We start from the raw sequence: 20,429 nt of genomic DNA on the forward strand, positions 1-20,429 counted from the left end.
AGCGTGTCTTACGTGACTGCCGTTCTGCTGAAAAGCAATGCTTTCCAGAAACAAGGTTTCAGCACTTTTCCCAGAGAATTAAGTACACAAAATGCCCATGAGTGACACGTGTATGTCTGTAAAAGCCTTAGTAAGCAGCCCTGAAGTGGAGACCTTAAAACTTACTAGTATTTTTAAGTCTGTAGCTACACAACCTCTGGTCTAGTCTACCAGGAATGCTACAATAACACCCACATCAGCAATATCTTGCATTTTTAATCAAGATGCTTTCCCCTGAAGAATCACACTTCAGGCTGTCAGTCAAGCACTGTTACACCTGTTTTACCAAAGCAAAGACTTTTGAAATCCCAGAACCCACATTCACGCATGCAAAACCACAGAGAACTGTCTTGGCATCTTGGAGCTGAACAGACACGCACCCCCCTCAGAAAGCCTCTTCACCGTCCTGCGGGTTTGTACATTCTTCATTCTCGATGCCAGACAGACTGGCAAACAACAAAGCTTCAGACTTTAGTCTCTTGAGCATCCTCCCACTATGCAGGTTGCTTAGTTTTCAAAATCCACACAATTAAGTTATCACTTCATAAATGCAGCCTGCAAAGCACATCACTTATGATTTCTAGCTATATTAATCTTCATATTAGAAAATCTGTTAAGAGCTGTTTTATCTACAAAAAGTACTTGCACATGCCTTTTTGTTTTTTCCCCAAAATTATACCTGTTCTACCCCTCAGAAATACAAATGCAATTTGATTTCCATCGAAAGAGGCGGTTCTTCTGGAATTGTAGCTTCTAGTTATAGATTGACTAGAACTCTCCTCCATGGGGGATCCATCTGAATACAGTTAGCCTACATATATTAAATTATAGCATATGACATGATGTACTCGAGCCCTTTAAGTACTACCAGTTACAAAAACATTCTTCTGACTTTCTTACAACAAAAGAATCTGCTTCTTTTCATCATGTGTACAAGTACACATACAAAATTAAGAGACAAAAAGTCATAACGCTGGTGTCTCTACACTAGATTCCTATATCTTAATTACAAGGGATTAATCACATTTCTTGAGACAATGTAGGAGGGAAAATTTGCTTAGAGATGAGGAATTGGTGTGGAGGCCTGTATTCCTTATCTATTCCCTACTGAAAAAATACGTTAAATTCAGCCACTGTTTTCAAAGTAGGCTCAGAAGGAATCTATGGCAGGTACATTTAAAAAAAAAAAAGATAATACTATTTCACAGTATTTCCTGATGCATGTGAAATTATAAATTGATCTCATAGAGCAAAATTTGTCAGGGTAAGTAGAATCAGCCCCACTAATGTCCATATTCACAATGTACTCAGTCCGCAATGTTGTCTCTGCCTGGAATTAAATCAAAGGGAATTGTGATTGCAGACTGGAGAAGGAAATTGAGGCTCTGGAAAGAGAGGAAATGGAAGTCTCGGCTAAGGAAGAAGCAATTTTAAAGAAACTTAAGTCTGTTGAGAAAACAACAGAAGACATCATAAAGGTTAGTGCCAAATTACTCCAGAAGTAGAATTTCTTACTTGTTCATCATCATAACCAGGGAAAGGGGAACTAGCTGGATCCTGTGAATGGTTATGAGCTTCTGGATAAAGCGGCAGTAGTTCAAACACACGCAGGGTCAAGATGTTACACTGTTCAAGTGCCCAAATGTCTCCATTTGCTTGTTTATGGGGGTGGGGGAGCAATTCCTATCATTACTCATCTATTATAGCACATCTCAAAAAAATAGCACGGCCACAGACACCAACCAGCAACTTTGCATCTCAGCCAGGGACAGCCATAACAGGCAGAGAGGCTGGCGTATTCATCCTCCTTCAGGTGAGGTGTCCAGCTGAACTGCATCATAGCTTTCCCCCAAGTCCCTGAGAGAGGTTGTAGTGAAACATGACTTTATATTACCAGTTATTAGTCTTTGTCAAAAAAAACCATTTTGATATTTGAATATCATCTTAAACGGTCTCAAGAATATAGTGATGAAACTAAACTTCAGTTCTCCAGCTTTCCTTACACACACACACACACTCTCACTCTAAAGATACGCAGGGAGATAAGCACGACTGGAAAACCAAAGTAGAGCCTTTGAAAATTTTTGCAGCCAACCAGCTCAGGCCACAGCACGAGGCTGTCACTGATTAACACTTTATAACGTCCTGTCCTTCCCTGGGTGACTTGGAATCATATTGGCAAAAGAGACCAGAAAACTGTCACTTTCTCCCTTATCATGGTCCTACTGAGCAGGTCCACTTTTAGTCCCTTCTCAGTATGGAACGTGCACATAAAAAGTTAAAACAAAGCACTGCCTAATTAACATTTAAAACTGACTAATCACGTTTATTATCAATGGTTCTCTTTCCTAGTCTGTGAAGACTGAAAAAGCAGGAGTTGAAAAAGGTATGTTTAGTCAAAAAATACTTTTTAAAAAGGTTCTTGTACAAGTCAGTGAAAACATACCAAATGCTTTGTGGATCTTCTTTCTTCAGAGGCGGCAGACTACATATATGCCAGCATACCTGACCTCCCCAAGTATTTCAGGCCTTCCACACTGAGAAGTACAGCACATGCTGCCACCGATGATGAAGACAAGAGAAAAGGTACTGCTTATTAGTAACTCCAAAGGGCATCCATATGTGCAAAGACTTGCTATAAATTGAATCTAACACACTTCAAGGGAAGGATAAACATTACAGATATGGGCCAATGTTGTTCTCACTTAAGCTGTGTTACGCTGTCAAGTGAGGTAATCAAAACAGAGATGGGACACTGGTGCGAGGTATGTGCCACTGAGAATAAGGATCAAGTGCTTCCAGCGTTGACACTTCTTTCCAGCCCTTCGTTCCTTTACCTGGCATAACTTTAAATAGTTCTTCCCTTCATATCATACATTTCACATTTTCTATCCGCACTTACGCCTACTCAGCAGCCGGTGGTAGCCCGGTTATTTCCCAACTACCGCAAAGCCTCCTAAACCCTCTGAGTGCCCAAGACTCTTTAGTCTTGTAGCACGTTTTGCTCCTTTAACTGTTATTTCCCAGCGCAACACCAGGGGCCAAGGTTAAACCTGGCTTTCTCAGTCAATCACGTAATGAAAACTGGCTCCTCAACAGCTTTTTTTTTCCTCACAGAATTAGAGCCAAATGAAAATATTTTTTTCCACTTCAAGTTCTGACAGGACAGGAGGGGACATTCAAAAAAATGAGAATCCAATGTATTGGTTATGTGTGTGATAATTTCACATATTTGATAATTCATTCTGACAGTCATTCTCTATCACTGTCAGAACTCTTCTATAATATTTCTTTCAGCTGCTGCATTATCAGTTTAAGCACTCGTTTCTTTCAACAGCATTGTTTGCCATGGAAATTAAAGTTGAAAAAGACATGAAGACAGGAGAAAACACAGTGTTATCAACAATACCTCTTCCCTCAAAGGAGTTTAAAGAGACAGGAATTAAAGTCTATGACGATGGCAGAAAGTCAGTCTATGCAGTGTCCACAAATGGCAGCACAACACAAAATGGGATGGATGAACTTGCTCCTGTTGAGGTGGAGGACCTGCTACGACAGGCAACTGAAAAAAATTCCCAGTCTCCCACAGAGTATCACGAGCCTGTGTTTGCAAACAAATTTTGCAGGCCAGTTACTCCTCAGAAAGACAAATTAGTCCCTGGACCAAAACCGGAAGACACTCAGAGAAGGGAAATGAATGGATTTAGCAATCATCAGACAGAACCTTCCTCCAAAACAGAGCCCTTTATGCAGCAACGTAAAGAGAATGGGCTTGACCTTCCAAAGGCAACAGAGCCCAAGTCTCCCTCTCCAGTGCTTTCTCATTTAGAGAAGAAAGCGCACACTAATCCTGAGAACAGGATGATACCTAATGAAGAAAGAAAAGATGCACATGAGGAATTAAAACCTTACCAGAACACAAGAGAAAGACATAAGGAGACAAGATTTTTAAGTCCGTGCCACCTTAATGACACATCCCCTGCACCTCAAGAAAAGGAAGATGTTCAACACAGCGTTGTCCAAGCTGTACCATGTTACGTGGATGACTCGGAACCAGTAACCATGATTTTCATGGGTTATCAGCGCATTGATGATGATGATGTGGAAGCAGACCAGAAGTTGTCACGATACGATGGGGTTATCCGTGCAGAACTAGTTATCATTGATGATGACGACGACGACGACAGCAAATCTGAGAAACCAGCATATCATCCCATAGGCCACTATAGTCAGGTTTATCAGCCACCGAGCAGGAAAATCACAGAAGTCCCACAGACAAACCCTGTGAGCAATCTGGGCGCGAGCCTGAACAAGGTACCCCACAAAAATTCCATCTCCCTACGAGAACAAGAGGAACGCTTAAGCTCACCGACACACCGTGCTCATCTTCACAGCCAGGTATCTGGAGACGGTACCGAAGATCCCTCGCTAACAGGTAACAGAAAAGGGAAATCATGTCACTGCTGTTTGCTCATGTAGCAAACTGACACTACTCCTGTCTACTAGCAACTGTTCCGCTTTCCTGTTTGGATTGTTTCATGGACTAATATAAAATTACTAATAATTTCTTTCCTCTTGTTTGTTAAAAAACACCAATCTGCACTTTGGTACTATTGAATTATTACATCCTTAGCAATGCACTAGTTACCATATCCAAATTTGGAAGATAAACTATCTCAGAAAAGCCATTTCTGTAACCTTCAAAGATTAAAAGTGGTTCTCTTTCAAGTGACAATTAAAAGTTCCATTAATGCTACCTCAATTAGCAGAATTAGTTTTCATTTCTACCAGGTAACTAACAGCATTGCTACTTAACACTGTCTCCTCGCTGGAATGTTTTTGTGCCTATCTGCATTCTAACTACTTCCTAGATAATTTCAATTGCTCCTTAAATCAGAATGGCTGTTTAATAGCCAGCTTTACTCTGCATTTTTCTGGAATCAGCATTGCCAACCTTGCCTTGACAATGTTTATGCAAATTTTAACATTTTTTTTTGTTAACCTGAGTTAGATATTTTTATAGCCTCTGAAACACAATGGAACAGTTTCCATCACTACCGGTGGTTAGTCCATAAAGTCCATAGTGTTATTTTTTTAAACACTTTTTATATTCCATTAATACTCAAGGTGGTTATTTCTTAGTATAATGTTTTATAATAAAAGGTTGAAAGGACAATAGCAAAATCTTCCAGAAACACGGAAAGCTACTCTTTATTATTTTGCTGCACTTTAACACACACAATTAAGCTGCATTTAAGTATATTTACAGAGCAGCAGATTTCAGGCAGTAGTCACACTCCACTTCAAGGAAAGAATCCTGCGCTTGAATTATAGGAAGATCAGGGGTCCTGATCCTACATTCTCTCCCTGCTCCTCTTCCAGACTATATTCTGAATAATTTTTCAATTTGGCAGCAAAAGTATAAATTTGGGCCCTGCCTAAAGCTGCATTGGCAGCCTGGCATTTCTTTACAATACAGGTAAAGCCAGGAGAGAGGGTGGTCATTGAGTCACGTAAGGAGTTTCAGGTGTTTTTGCATCAGCACATGCTGACTGGGAAGAGCTTTTCAGTAAATAATGCTCTCGGTTTGTAGGAGTATCAACCTCGTGCAGTGATGCACACATTGGCCTGAAATATTCCAGCGGCCCTGCCCAGCCTCTCTGATCAATGAGGCCACTGCACTTCTTACCACTTGAGAGGCAAGCCTGCCATCTGTGCACTTCCCTGTGTCCTCCAGGGCCAAAGGCTACTGCCAGCAACTCTTATGCTAGCAACTAAAAGCAGAAGTAGCCGATACAGGCAAGATAAACCACTCCAGCAACTGCTCCAGCCCATTATATTTTGCGATTAGTTCCTTAATTCCCCCATCACATACATATATGCGTGTAATGGAGAAGCAACACTCATCCACCAGTTGGTTGCTGCTGAAACAATTCATTCAACCTACAGCCTGCTGCGTGGGTGCTCCTGAAGAGATCCTGGGAAACAGGCTTCCAAGAAGGAACTGTGAGCTGGCAGTATGATTTGGGCGGGCCAGATACAGGCCATGAGATGTTAGCTGCACACCTCTACCTGTAACAATCTTTGCTTATTTTGCCTCCTGAAAGAAGCGTCTGAAACTTCTTCCCTGGTAGTCATAGACATTCCCCGAACAATCTGGGTTCTCTCTTTTTTGAGGCTAGAGGAAAAACAAACACTGACTTTCAGGAAAGGGGGCATATGTGTAAATTTAGCAAAGACATTTGACAATCCATTCTGTTAATCTGTATTTGGTCTTGCCCGTTTACTTACAAGTACTCTACAAAGGAGAAAATAGCCAATTAGGAAAAATTGGTCCTAATTAAATTAAAAGCAGTTTGGCAACTGCCTCAAAAATACACCCCAACAGTCTGCACTGCCTCCAAGAGAGTGCCTTAAGTGCCCAGGAGAATTTGGAACTAAGCCATATTCCTCTTTATCCCTCCACCGATTTATTGCCACTCCCTGGGACATTTTGATCAGTGGAAAAAGCCAGGAAGTGACTCAGTTTTTCCCAAGCAGTCCTGTAATCCTACTGAGACTTCTAAAAAGGAAACAAAACCAGGAAAGCCTCTTAAATCTAGAACAATGTATTACACAGAGCTGTTTCTTAGGGAAATAAATTGTTTTCAAAGCAGCCAGTGATGCCCAGCCTAGCAGGGGAGGGCCAAACACGAAACACCACCAGTGAAAAGAGGGGAGTCGAAATTATTTTTGGTACCTCATCATTCATTACTGAAACAACAAACTGTAAAACAGAAGAAATAATCCTCTCTGAAATGAAAGCATTGGGAGGCAATTGCAGCATTTGAACATTAAACAGGCACCGAGGAGACTCTGAAAAAGAATGGAAAGGAAGGAAGCTCAGGACAGGCCAGGGAGATGGTCCCTTACGTAACAATCTCACTTTGGGAAAGAAATGAACCTTCAGAGCAAGTCACTGAAAAGGTTAGTGATGGCCAAGGAAAACTAGGAGCCAGAGGAATTGTTCTGTGTGCCAATCTATATAGAGAAATATCAGATTAAATTAGGAGCTTTCAGCATGCCCCAAACTGACAGAAATGTAGGGCAAACCTCTTTCCATGTGGCAGCAATTTTCCTTGCCCCATGAGCTTGGTGGGGGACCAATATCTCAAGGTATGTGCCCTCAGGAAAACCATACAGAGAGAAGGATGACAGTGCTGTAATTAGGACGCCAGTGTTTTGCATTATTAGGAGCTTATTTTCTTCTTTAAGTTTCAGTCAAATGAATTAGTGTGCAAACATTTTTGAAGATTCAATACTCATTAGGGAAATTAAAAGTCCTTGGCAGGGAATAAAGGCTAGATATAGTGGGAAGAAAAAGGAAAGGGAAAACTGAAGCTGAATAGGCAGTAAAACCTACTGACAGTATGGAACAGGCTCTCATGGTACATGAGGGTCTGAGGCTTTTGGCAGGTAGCTAGACTAGGTGAGCTAATTTTTTTCCTTACCACTGGCAGCTGTGCAACCTTCAAAAAACACAATGGAGACTTAGCTCCATGGGCACTGAAGAAAGCAATGTACCGCAAAACTTTTTAATTGGGAAAAATTCACGCATGTCATCTGTGTCTGTAACACACAGAGCAAGACAAAAACGGACTGTTGGCTACAAGCGAAGCATCAGACTGATTGTTCTCTCAGACCACAGCCAGGACTTGAATCCGTCAGAATTCCTTGGTCTGCAAACAGTACCCAGGGTCTTTGCAAGGGCCAAGCTTAATATCAGTGGCCCTATGATATAAAGTTACACTCGGATACTTCTGTGATTTGCAACAACCTCAGCATTCAAAACATAGCTGGAGTTGGACATTTGCTGACATGCATAAATCAAGTAAACAGCTGCTTTGACCCCCTGTCTCTCAGTACAGAGATATATGCAGGATGAAGAAACGAGACATGCTATTTTGGTGACTCTTCAAACTAAGAGGTCAGAGGGCTAGAGATTATTCCCACTGCATTCTCAGATCAACTACGTGGTGGGGGGAGGCTCTTACATATCAAACAGCAGCATTATATTGATGTTCTAAAAATAGCCTTAACATTTAATCATCTGCCCTGCACTGTCGCTTTCAAACTAACCCCCGCTATACCCAGCTACAGACAGGAGCCATACTGATGTTTATATAGGTACTAAGTTACCCCGTCAGACTCAAATCAGGAATATGACTAGCTCCCACTGACTCACTGCACCAGGAACAGAGGAAAGTTTTGCATGAACATCAACACAAAAGAAAAAAGGCTTCCAAACAGTTGCGGCTCCCACTGAGGAGTTTAGTTTAAACAAAGAGTTTGTTTAATTATTCATGCATCCTTTTAATCTGTCAGCATCTAGTCAAGGACAATACCATCTGTCTGCAACGCGTTAGTGAAGGTAACAGAATCAAAACAGAAGAGATTTGTGCTAATTTTCAAATAGTGATAATGGAGTAATTTCTTAATATACTCACTTTATTGCAAAATTACCAGAACTAACACCTTCTACTGATTTCTTTTTATAACACTAAAACAATGCTTATTCTGCTGGATTAACCCCCGGAGGTACGTGTACTCTTCATTTTTCTAAATAAATAAATTTAGCATCAGAAATAGAAAGTTCGTCTTGAAATGCAATGGCTTTGTTTATTTTCTTTTTTCAGCTCTGAGGATGAGAATGGCAAAGCTGGGGAAAAAGGTGATTTAACAGCTGCAATGACATGGAATTAAAATCTACTACTCAAAGCAGAATAAAGCTAAGAAGAGTTTCTTCAACACACCTGTTTTTTTGATCATAATGCTTGTTTTGCTCCTCCATTTTATGCATCCGGGTTATTTTGCCCTATGCATAATCCAAGGGACTTTAACAACCTTTTAGATTTGACCACCTGCCACAGACAAATCACATCCTGGATTTTGCTGAAAGTAGTGGAAAGTTACCTAAGACCATAAACGCAGCGCATATCTAAGGATGAAGACATGTGCGTACCTGCTCCCACACAGAGCAGATAAACACCCATCTCCATGGAACTTCACAGGAAATTGTTTCACTTAAAAGTGTGCCAATCTACCTGTTCTTGATTGAAAACACTGTCCCAGCATTCTTCTGGTAAAAGCATTGATTAATAGAAAAACTAAACATGAGAGAGGAGCAGGAAGAAATGTAAATAGAAAAGCTGGTTTCCAAGCATACCACCTTGGCCAGAATTTAAAGCATTCCTTTTTAAGTGACAGCGAAATAAACCAAAAATAGTAAAGTCAGCATTTAAATATTTAGCCACCTTCTAGAGCTCCACAGTCCAGCCACCCTTCTATTTTACATAGGACAGTATAGCCATCCTCAGACCCTGCTCCCTTCCCCATGCCACATACGTGCTGCCCACCCGTAACCTTGCAGATGAATCCTGTGCATATCACTATGAACAGCCTGACCTGCCAAGCAACGTTTCACCTCCTAGTTCGCTCAAAAAGCCCTGCTTTTCCAGGAGACTTGTTGCCAGACAGGCAGTGCCTGTCCATCAATAAAAAGAAAAAAATACTACTTAGTATACAAGTTTCAGTTGGCCAGGGAGCTAAAATTAGTGCAAGCTTCCCATCAGAAATACTGAGTTGCCAATGGCTTGCAGTTGCAACAGAAGGTCTGTTATAGGTGCAGCCACTGCTGGGCACAGGCTCTCCAGCAAGGTCCAAGGCTCCCACCAAGGAACAGGTTAATTCTTCCCACACAAAGGAGGAGCTACGGGCCTTTAAGCAGCCATAAGGTACAATTACACCTAGAAAAATCACATGCAAATCAGATTCTTCCAGTACATAGTCCTTGGGAAGGGGGAAAAAGTGCCTCATAGCACTACATCCGTGTATTCAAATCAGTATGATAGCTTTATTTTACTAGGTCTTAGCCTGGTTTGAATCACTAAAGAGATAAAGCTCAGGTTGCGTTACTCTAATATAGCTGACTCAAATTATGCACCAGCAAAGAACAACTGTAAGTTTTTTGCTGGTCTTCCTCGTTTCAAAGCAGGAAACTGAAGCTACTACCTCATACTGAGGCCCGATGGTAGTAATCAGCTGACTTGTCGCCTCTGAACACTTGGTGGCTTCCCAGTCTGAAGTGGGTAATAATCTCAAATTTTAGGACTTGTCAGAGATGGTTACCTGGAGATTGGAACAGTAGATAAAAACAAATAAATTTAGCTATATTACAACTTTCCCTATGTCTATCCTGGCTTCTGTGTTTCTTTTTTTATAGTGAGGGGTTTTTTTCCTCCTTATGGTTCTTCTGTAATTTGTGGGTTCTGAGAGCAGCAAAAGTCATTACCTTCAATATTTTTTTTTAATATCTTCTTAAAGGTCCTTAACAGGATACACCAAAAAGTGAGAGAGAATGATATGAAGCAGTCATGAGCAGTTTTCATAACAGCGGCAGATTGCTATGGACTCTCACCCCGTCTTTCCCAGTAATTCCCCAATAAACTTAAACGATCTGGAAAAGGGGTCAAAAATGCTGCTGCCAACATGATGTTATTCCAAGTAGTTTAAAAGAAAGGAGACCAAAGAGAGACTTCACAATAGGGGATGCAGAGTAAATCTACAGGTAAAATTCACTACCAATACGTGAAAAGTAATGTTAAAAAAACAGAAATAACCCTAACCACACACAGCACAAGGACTAGCTGTCAAGCTGGTGTCATGAACCTCTCGGCTGGGAAGACAAACACCTTGGCATTATTTTATATTGTCCTCTGAAAATATCAACTCCATGCTCAGAAACCACAACAGCAAAGAGAGCTTTAGGACTCATTATGGAAGGCATGGAAAACAAATCAAAACACAACTGTGGCAACAGCACTTTGTATTTACAACTTGAGTAGAGTTTGGTTACCCCACCTCAAAGAGACAAATAGAGAAGGGTAGTGAAGATTATCAGAAGTGGGAAATGGCTAAATCCAGCAGCAGTCATACAGGGAAAAGAGGCAGAAAGGCATGGACATGAAAGGCCTAGAGAACTGCAATAAAGGCAGGAAGGTAAAAAACAAAATACAGATCAGTAAACAACAGCACCAAGAAGCAGGCTTAAAACAAAAAACAAGAGCACTGTCTCACAGTGACTGATTAAATGGGAGGGCAAAAGTATTAACAGGGTTTTTTTTTTTAATAATTAATTGTACATTTTGCAGATAAAATCCAACCACTACAAAAGCTCATGATCCAGCTGCAGTTTCTAGTTTAGGACATCCTTGCACAGATTCTGGCAAGTAGCAAGGACATCTTGCTGCACAGAGAATATCATCACTGTCTTGCTCTAAGCACTTATTACCACCACTTCCAGGGACAGTCCTGGGCTCTGCTTTGCCATGTAGCAATTCTGATGTCACGTGTATTAAAACTATTCCGTTTGTGCCAGATGAATCTGAACTATTAGTGTCCCACACTAATACACTAGCTATCGTAGCAGCAAGGATATCAGGTCATTAATTTGGAGGAGCAGAGACACAAAATGGAGCATTCAAGAGTTGTGTTCTTCTGGGAAGCAGAGAGGTTCATCGTCTGAGCCCAGAGCTTTCCCACATCCCAGAGCAACAAGAATAGAATTACAAGAAGGCAAATCATCTTTTTCACATGTCAGTACAGATGCCATGCAAAATTCCAATTCATCATTAAAGCTGAACGATTTCTAGGGCCCAGCAGAACAAAAGTCTCTCGGAAACAAAGCCGAAGCTGGGGTCCCTCTTAGCACAGTATCACTTGACCAGGATGACTACCACAGACACCTGGTTCAGTGTCACACAGATGTTCATCTTTGGTGGTTTGAAATACTTAAAGTCACTTTTGCACACTGTGAGGAAGACCAGCAGAAGATATATGGGGATTTGAATTAGCTCATGTATGAGCTAAAACAGATGGTACCAAGCATGTTCCGAAGCACTTGTCCTGTGTCAATCCTATTGTGCCGCTCCCTCAGGTAAGTGAATACAACAGCTCTCCCCTTCACACATACCCCTTAGAGAGGTGGAGATCAGACTGATGTGAGCAAAAAATTTCTCAGAATTACTAGCAGACCATCCCTCTTAATCATCCTTCTGTTCACTTGGAGTCTTTCTTACTTCACTCTGTGCTGAAGGTCTAAAAATCACCGAGATATTAACTTCTGCACTGAAACGCAGAAGATTGCAGTCTTTCCTCAATGATTGCTGTTTGAAAAGGGATGTACCCACGTAGAGCACAGTTCACACACATGACAAGAAAACAGGACGTAACTGTTTAAACAAAAGCTTAAGCATAGATGTCAAGTAAACACCCATTTCAAAATGTCTATCTGTAGGAACTGGCTTGAAAGTAAAGATCGAGTTTCTTAATAAAGCTTGAGAATTTTTTTATTAGTTCATCTAGGAACAGATCCTGTTCCGGACATCATTTACCTGTGTCAACCACCTGACAGATTAAAGAAAGCAAGCAAAATAAAACTGCTGTTATTTGGACAAGAGCGCCACGTAGTGTTACAAACCGTGATGGAAAACAAAAGGCAGGCAATCTAGCTCTAGCCTTCCCAAACCTGGGTAAAGGAAAAACATGGGCGTCATTACATCGAGTATGAAGTCTCCTCATCTTGAGATTTTTTGACAAAAAACAGGAAACAGTGTAGCCTTCCGTGTAAGGAAGAGAAACAAAGCACACCTTTTCTGAGTTCATTCAGCAGCCTACATGCCAGCTAGCAAAAAAAATTTCAAGTAAAGCAAAGTAGCAGTGAATTCCAGTGCATTCGAGCTATTCGCATCAGTTTTCATTCAAAACATATGCAAGAAACATGATGTGTAGTTAAGTCAAGAGCAGATGACCAGTGTTTGGAGGCTGTACCTAACAACTCAGAACAGTAAACTACTTGTTGTGAGACTGATCACAGGTTTAGACTGGACAGGGAGCGTTTCCCTGTCTAGAAGAACCCAAGAAGAGACAGGCTAATGTTGATTTGTCATCGCAAGTTTAATCAGAGAGTAAAAGAGAACACTGAAATCTTCCTGATGTCTTCTTTTGAAGACGTTTTCTTGACTTCAGTGGTATTCCTTTATGAAGTGAAGCAATGGGAATTTTCTTCTACGCAATTTTTTATCACTCAAGAAAAAATATACAGCAGCTGCCAGTGTCTCTAGAACCGGTTTTTCTGCCTGTCACCTATTTTTCTGCTGATATCTAACACTTCCATAGATTTTTTCTTCTTTTTTCTCAAAGGCGTATACCAGAAATTTTGGAAGTCAGTAGAATACAGTGGTACACTGCTTCCTCTTCCTAGTCACACAGGACGAGGGCAGGAGTGGTGGTATGAACAAACACTGTGCAAAATTAACAGGTTTTTCCAATCAAATAAGTTACAATAATGCACGTACGGCCTCATGTAAGAAACTATGCAATATTGCTAGCGCTGGGAAGGACCAAGTTATCCAAACAGCAACTGACAATTTTGACAACTTTGAAGCTCTGTTAGATGTTGAACAAGGATTATTTTTTTTTTTCCTTCTTGAGGAAAAGAAACTCTGCATTACAGAGAGAAACTATTTTAACATTCAATATCAATACAGGTTTCTGCAGGAAGCATTTAGATAGCTTTAATTTATAAAATGTCATCTACAAAGAAAAGAGACGATCCATTTTGCTGCTAGGCAAGACTTTTCTTTCTAGTTTCTATTTGATAGTGTTTCCACCTTAATAAAAGAGAAAATCTTTTTTTAAGATAATTACATTCATGTTTTAAAAACCCTGTGCTCGTTGTCACATGCAAATGAAACAACACACAGTACAGCTATTGTATTACAGAAAGAATCCGGCATTGACTTTAATTTAAAAAGCCATCAGTTGTGCCTAGGTTGAGAGACTTTCTTCTATAAACTCATGGTATACGAAACAGTCCCCAAAACTCCAGCACTAGATGGGCCTGTGATTCCCAGGCTTCTGAGATCAAAGTTCTCTAAAAAAACCCCAAACCCACACAATTCACAATATACTTCTTGCCCTTCAGCCTGGGCTTCGCCATATTTCTTCATGGTCCCCCTTTGCCAATCTGCACGTGATTTTTCCAGCTTCCAGGGGGAAGGGGGACAATTCAGCTTATACTTACATGCATTCTGCTGCTGACAGAGGGATTAATCCCAGCTCTATAAACACTCTTTTGGCTAAACCAGTTACTAAAGCAGCAAAAAAGAAGATCACTGACTACAAACTTGTAGCTTTCTGAATATGACTTGTCTCTGCAATGGGCTGCATTGTGGATTTGGGGAGATGAAGGAAGAGACAGAAACAGACACCTTTAGTAAATAGAAAGAACCACTACCTGACCCACATATACGAGTATTTTAGAGCTGGCTGTCAGGTAGTAGAGAGATGTTGCTGTAATAGTCTTTACCAAGCCAGGGCTCACTATTTACTATTCTCTCCAATCCTCCAACACCTTTATTCCCAGGTAGCTTAGTAGCCCTAGCCTGAAGACATATTTTGAAGTGTTAAAACTAAAACCCGATACTTTCCAGTATCAAAAAAATGAAGATGCATGGAAGCAAACTGCTCAGAGCTGCAAAAACACAAATGCAAAGCACTGCACTGCATGGCATATTAAGGGTTCAATTCTGAGATGCCATTTCAAGAGTATACTTCCATACTAAACTAAAGTTAAACAATATAGTCACTTTCCATTCCCTGTAGCTAGTTCATTATTTTGATAAATCTTTTGACAACTAAAAAAATGCCCTCCCATACTCTTAGACAGTCCTGTCTCCTAGACAAGCCAGCTCAAATGACTTTCCCTTAACATTAACAGAAGCTGTTTTTCCTGAAGTCAAACCAACTCCTGATCTACATTTTGCTCAATAGTGCAAATACAACTGCAACATTCCTGAGCAAATATTTTCACTTCCATTTAAGCATCAAGTGGCATAAATCCATCTTATTCATACAAAGAAGTAACTCAGAAGCCACAAGCGTCCAAAGACAGCAAAACACAGAAATCCATAGACACAGATAGGTTCTTACTGTTTGAGTTTTGGATAAGTACAACTGGTTTTAATGCACTTACATGGCAAACATGTTTTCTCCTTATGGTTTAGGAGCACTGAGGGGGACGGGACAGAACAATATTTTGAGTAAGGCAAATGGTGGTTGTACTCGAGGACTGAAGTTCCCAAACCCATATGCTTGTGTAACTGTACTGCTCTTAGAGCAGAGAGAGTATTTTTTGCATTTAACTGCAAAGACAGACAACAGCATTTAGCTCATGCATCAGCCTGCATTTGTGACAGTTTTCACTGCAGTTTCTTTGGGGTTTTGTTTGTTGTTTGGGGGTTTTTTTTGTAATGCACAAAACTGTCATGAGCAGGAAGTTGTCACATCACGTGCCATTAGAACACAGTAAAGTGTACAGATACGATAAGATTCCGGAACAGTCTTTCCAGTTTTCCCAATAGTATTTGCAAAAGGTTTAGAGAACTGACTATCCAACCAGCATTTTCAGCACATCTTCTCAGTCATCTTAACCTATACGCTTCAATTAAGTTAATTACCGCACTTAAAAAACAGAGACTTAATTCCTTACTCAGGCAAAGGCTCCCATTAAAAGTCCCATCAGAAGACAGCTTTTGCAGGACTGCAGCATCCTACAGATTTGAGTTCAAGTTCTCCCTAACACCAAGCATGACACACGTGTGCTATTACTCTTCAATTACATCTCCAGGGAAGCGCTGAGGGAAAAGTTGTAACAGAAAGCATCCCTCGCAGGTTTTTCAACTGCACAATATTTCATCATAAAATTCTCAGTGACTTATTTCATATTTGGTTGATTGCTGCCAGGAAGGCAATGAGGAATACTATATTTCCGCAGATATAGATGGTTAACACAATCTGTTTAAACAGACGACCCTGCAAGAGAAGGGGTAGAAAAGCCATAGAAGCGTCAGTCTTTTTGTTGGTTTAAACAAAGAATCACCCCATCTTGTAGTAGTTATTTACAAAATTGCAACTTACCTCTGCCTCTGCAGATGTAAGTGACTGCAGTATCTGCACTCTGTCATCCTCTATCACTTCAACTGTTAGTGGGCAGAAAAAAAAAATTAAGCCGGCTCTTAAGAGGAAAGGGGTTTTTCATTTTTATACTGCAGAAGTCTTGATCCTGTGACTAAGTAACTAAGTCTTATACAGCATCAAATCTGAGAAGCACCTGCAAGTCTCATTTGACTTTTCATGACCTGTACTATCACGCTTAGAGCACAAGTGAAAAATTATTCTGGAGCTGGCCTACAAAAATTAACTTCTGCACATTGACATGGCAAAGCCTTTGTCTCTTTTGCTAGAATGAATCATCAAAACACTGAGTTTTGAGCTGAACAAAACATTTGTCTGACCTAAAACCTTTTCCTTTTCATTTCAGGATAACTAGATTTCTTTAAGAAGTATTTGTCATTAGCCAACACAAGAACATTCATTGTTCAAACATTTCAGGTTCATTTCTCTATTTCTAGAAAGTAATTACTGCAGCCAAATTTACATTCACATCTTTTATAATCACTCCTTCTTCATGTGCCACCTTACACAGCCTCTTAACTAATCATGCTTCTTCAATTCTGCAGATGTCTCATCTCTGCCTCAGATACTGGTAGTTTACATGTGCACAGTGATCTCCTCTCAGTGCCACCAGTCAGTGAAGCTATGAATTTCCAACGAAGTTACTACCAGTCTCTTCACGAGATATATTGGAGTCAGGATTTCACCTTCGTTCCCCTCTTCACTCCAAACTGCAAGCATTTGTGCTTAAGTTTCTGATCATTCTGCTCATGCAATAACAGCCATTTATACCAGCAGTTTGTCACAATCAAATGCAGACTAAATCTGCATGAATTAACCTGGACTTTACCTACCCACCTGGGATCAAAATCATGGCAGACAGTGACAGATTCTTGGAAAATACTTACACATTTCAGTCTGCCCCTATGAACTGTGGTTTGAGAAATAAGAGGCTACTATTTAAAATAGCACAAAACCAATTTTTCTAAAACACTTTGGTCTTAAAAACTGGTTTACTCCCATATTACTTTGTACAGATAATAAAACACCATTACAGATAATACACCACCATTACTCGAGGGGTATTCCCTTTCAGCTTCCAAGTTAGAGGCCAAAGAACACATCCAGAAATTCAACCCGCTATGTTACATTCTTTTGCACAATTGTCAGCAAGCAAGGTAACAAAGAAGCTTTGTTGGGTTTGTACCTTTACGTATGAGACAGTAGCTGTGTATTTCCAGAAGGACATCAATACTGACATGCCAAGCTACAAAACCAATCATTGTATAGGTGTCCCAGGGGTCTGGTAGGTCAAGTGCTGGCAGATCCATTCCCAAGAACATAGTCACCACTAGTCAGCAAAAACAAGATAAAAAGACACTAAGAGCACTGTATCAGGGTAACTGAAAAATGCTCTCAACACCTTTGGCAATAGATTTCCCATGAACTGCCCACAACTGCTTGGGGGGTGAGGTTAAAAGAGGTTTTGGGTTGGAGTGTTGTGGTTTGGATTTTTTTGGTTTTTAGTTTGTTTGGGGTTTTTTGGTGGTTTGGTTTTTTTGTGGTGTTTTTTTTTTGTGGGTTTTTTTGTTTGGTTGGTTGGTTTTTTTGGCCAGCATGAGGGGGAAGGCAGGGAGGAAAGGAGAAGGCCAAGACAGTTTTCGTCCTGCTTGGTGCCTTATCACATCCCAGTCACACAAACACTAGCATTTGTGGCTCTACCAACAAGACCACAGTCACCACAACATTTGTGCTTAAGCTGCCTGTGGAAACTTGTCACTATTAATAGAATTAAGCCCAGCTTCTGATTCTATGAGTGAGTTTCCCCTCCCCCATTAAATAGCATTGAACTATGCTACTGCAAGAACACCATCCTCAAATCTTCCAAGACAAAAAGAAATTACTCAAGGTCCTCATCACAGAGATCCTTCAGGTCTCTCTATAATCTCTTTGGTTTTATACAGTCCCTTTTTCTCCCTAAAGCTGAACCCCATAGCCACTCATAACTCACACAGAAGATAGCCAGCAAGAGAAAGAGTCTTCAGAGATGCCTGGACTGGATGTCCATAGATGTTTTAGACTAGCAATAGCCCAGACAATGAAATCACTTAAAAGGGAGTGACAAGTATTACTCCTACTCACCAGCCAGTATTCTAGCTGTTGTACCAGTACTCCAGTGAAACCAGTTAAATAATTGCCTCCTACAAAACAACGAAAAAACATTTTATTGATTACGTATTTTGGAGGCAGGGGGAATAAATCAAAGAACATTGTTTTCTACTTTAAAGATATCTTTTCAATGTAAAAAAAATTTTTAAAGAAACAGGCATATTAAATCCTGTGGCTGTGACAATGAGTTAGTTGCGAGTACCTTGGGGCATGACGAGATGGTCTGAAACCTGCCAAAAGCAGCTGAAAGACTGTCAGAGCCATCACGGTACAGCCAAGATAGGGATGAAAACCTGCTTGCTAAACACAGAACATTTTTATTTAATATCACATCTACATAAAGACATACAAAGATACCAGAAAGTTGCTAGTTTTATTTATGCTTGTATTAGTAAGTTACAATGGTGGAGCAGCACTGTGTTTAGGCTGGCAGAGGCAAGAGACAGCAAGCTGCCCTGCAGCTGGGTGGAGACGGTTCTCCTTGGCAGCATGAGACACCAGGAAGTCTGCCCAGGGTTTGTCCTGCCTTTTTCCTGTATTGAGAAATTCTACCAGCTGAAGAGCAGAGCGCAATATGACTGTAGAAGCTATGCTCCAAGCTCTTCATCCTCAATCTGCGTCTTCAGGAGAGGCCTATTTCGTAACTACTGCCAGCTCACCCAATCTGTTCTAATCTTAACCCTAAAACATTTTAATCAATTTCCACAGCTCATACTTGTGACCACATTCTTCGACCACATTCTTCTACCACCTTTAATTCATGTACTCTCTAGACTTTCCCATTTCTGGTATCACCTTGCACCAAATATTATACAGGTAACTGCAACAGGTATACAGTCTCTATCTAAATTTCCAGACTAAGCTTAATCACTGGGTACAGTAACTCAAGTCCAAGTTCGTAACAACACTTATTCCCAGCAGGTTTACCACATTAACAAGTCAGCCATCCTATCCTCAGTCCCCTCCCAAATTCACGTTCTCTAAGGAAAAGGGAAGAAGGCTGATTTAGTACATAAACTGAACAAGGACTTTATTTGGGAGAAAGAGGAAGGAAGGAAAGTACTGAAAGTTTTTCAACTGTAGTTTAAAAAGGCAACATTCCTCTTCTGCGTCACTAGGATTTGAAGTTAGCCTACTCAAGGGAAACTTTCACAGCAATTTCCTCAACAACAGTTGTAATGAGGAAGTCATCAGGGGACCTGCTTCTCATTCACTTGGTCCAACCTTTACATTTGAGTTAACAAACAAAAGCACCTACTTACTTGGCTCCAACCTCCTCGGTATATAAAAGGCAACACAAAAGAAATGCTTGTAAGCATGACTGTGGTCAACATAAGCATACGATGCACCTAGAAAAGTTAAGTTTGTTTTTAGAAACACTACAGCTTTCTTAATATGCCATTAAAATATATTTAACAAATCTCCAGTTAAAGATGTTCTTAGTGTCCTCTTTAAACTTGGCTTTACTAGTAAAGTAGATGAATTTCTGATTTGTAATTGTTCCATTTTATAAGATTAAACTTAGCATGTTTTTATCGTTCTTTAATCTCTTCTTGGATCTAGTGGTCTTATAATTCTGCTTAGACTAAAGCTAGACAATACAGCTGGAGATATGGAGAGATTTTGCTCACCTGAAACCACATCTCCTTTCCAAACAGGAATGAATGTGACCAGACAGGTTTGAAGAATCGTGCAACGATAACTCCAATACTAACTGTGGTAATCCAGGCCACAAACATTAGCGCTCCTGAAAATTGAAAAAATACAAGGTAAACACAAGTAATTTAGCTGCATGTGAATGCAGCTTCAAAACTGTGCAATATTATAGTCCGTATGCATTTGGTCAGAATTTACCAGTGATAGGTTTTCAATCACCTGGTTCAGATTACAGCTTTATAGCATTTATCCTGCTAGAGGGCAGAAACATCCATATAAAAGGTAATCATGCTATGCCCACAGAGCACAACAGAGCAGCTCTGGCTACTGTGCATTTCTTATGTGCTAGTACAGTCAGTACATACTGGTGAGAGATGCTGTCCTGTCTCCAGCTCAGACATCAGAGGATGAAAGGTGACATTTTTTACAGATTGTTTGACAAAGAATGAGGGATAGTTCTCTCATAGGCCTGATTTAAAAGTCAGTACTGTCAGAGAAAGAGTTCTCATTAA

At 40.4% G+C, this 20,429-nt stretch overlaps 2 protein-coding genes across 6 annotated transcripts in view; one reads left to right on the forward strand and one right to left on the reverse strand.

The window, feature by feature from the left end:
* The window catches only part of PALMD (palmdelphin), a 29,558-nt gene extending 19,302 nt beyond the window's left edge, over positions 1 to 10,256 (forward strand). Inside the window, exons 4-8 of the mRNA XM_009502192.2 lie at positions 1,403 to 1,517; positions 2,392 to 2,425; positions 2,515 to 2,625; positions 3,377 to 4,474; positions 8,715 to 10,256. Coding sequence (XP_009500487.2) covers positions 1,403 to 1,517; positions 2,392 to 2,425; positions 2,515 to 2,625; positions 3,377 to 4,474; positions 8,715 to 8,758 — 1,402 coding nt within the window. The 3' untranslated portion in view covers positions 8,759 to 10,256. The remainder of the gene's footprint in view (positions 1 to 1,402; positions 1,518 to 2,391; positions 2,426 to 2,514; positions 2,626 to 3,376; positions 4,475 to 8,714) is intronic.
* Positions 10,257 to 13,013: 2,757 nt separating this feature from the next.
* Positions 13,014 to 20,429, reverse strand: part of FRRS1 (ferric chelate reductase 1) — a 32,250-nt gene continuing 24,834 nt past the window's right edge. For all 5 annotated transcript variants that reach the window (XM_064455576.1, XM_064455573.1, XM_064455572.1 and 2 more), the window contains 7 exons: positions 19,893 to 20,008; positions 19,524 to 19,610; positions 18,464 to 18,561; positions 18,235 to 18,293; positions 17,300 to 17,443; positions 16,057 to 16,118; positions 13,014 to 15,951 (listed from right to left, as the gene is read on the reverse strand). In XM_064455576.1, coding sequence (XP_064311646.1) covers positions 15,859 to 15,951; positions 16,057 to 16,118; positions 17,300 to 17,443; positions 18,235 to 18,293; positions 18,464 to 18,561; positions 19,524 to 19,610; positions 19,893 to 20,008 — 659 coding nt within the window. In that variant the 3' untranslated portion in view covers positions 13,014 to 15,858. The remainder of the gene's footprint in view (positions 15,952 to 16,056; positions 16,119 to 17,299; positions 17,444 to 18,234; positions 18,294 to 18,463; positions 18,562 to 19,523; positions 19,611 to 19,892; positions 20,009 to 20,429) is intronic.

Source organism: Phalacrocorax carbo, chromosome 6, assembly GCF_963921805.1.
Source record: "Phalacrocorax carbo chromosome 6, bPhaCar2.1, whole genome shotgun sequence".
Taxonomy (NCBI): Eukaryota; Metazoa; Chordata; class Aves; order Suliformes; family Phalacrocoracidae; genus Phalacrocorax; species Phalacrocorax carbo.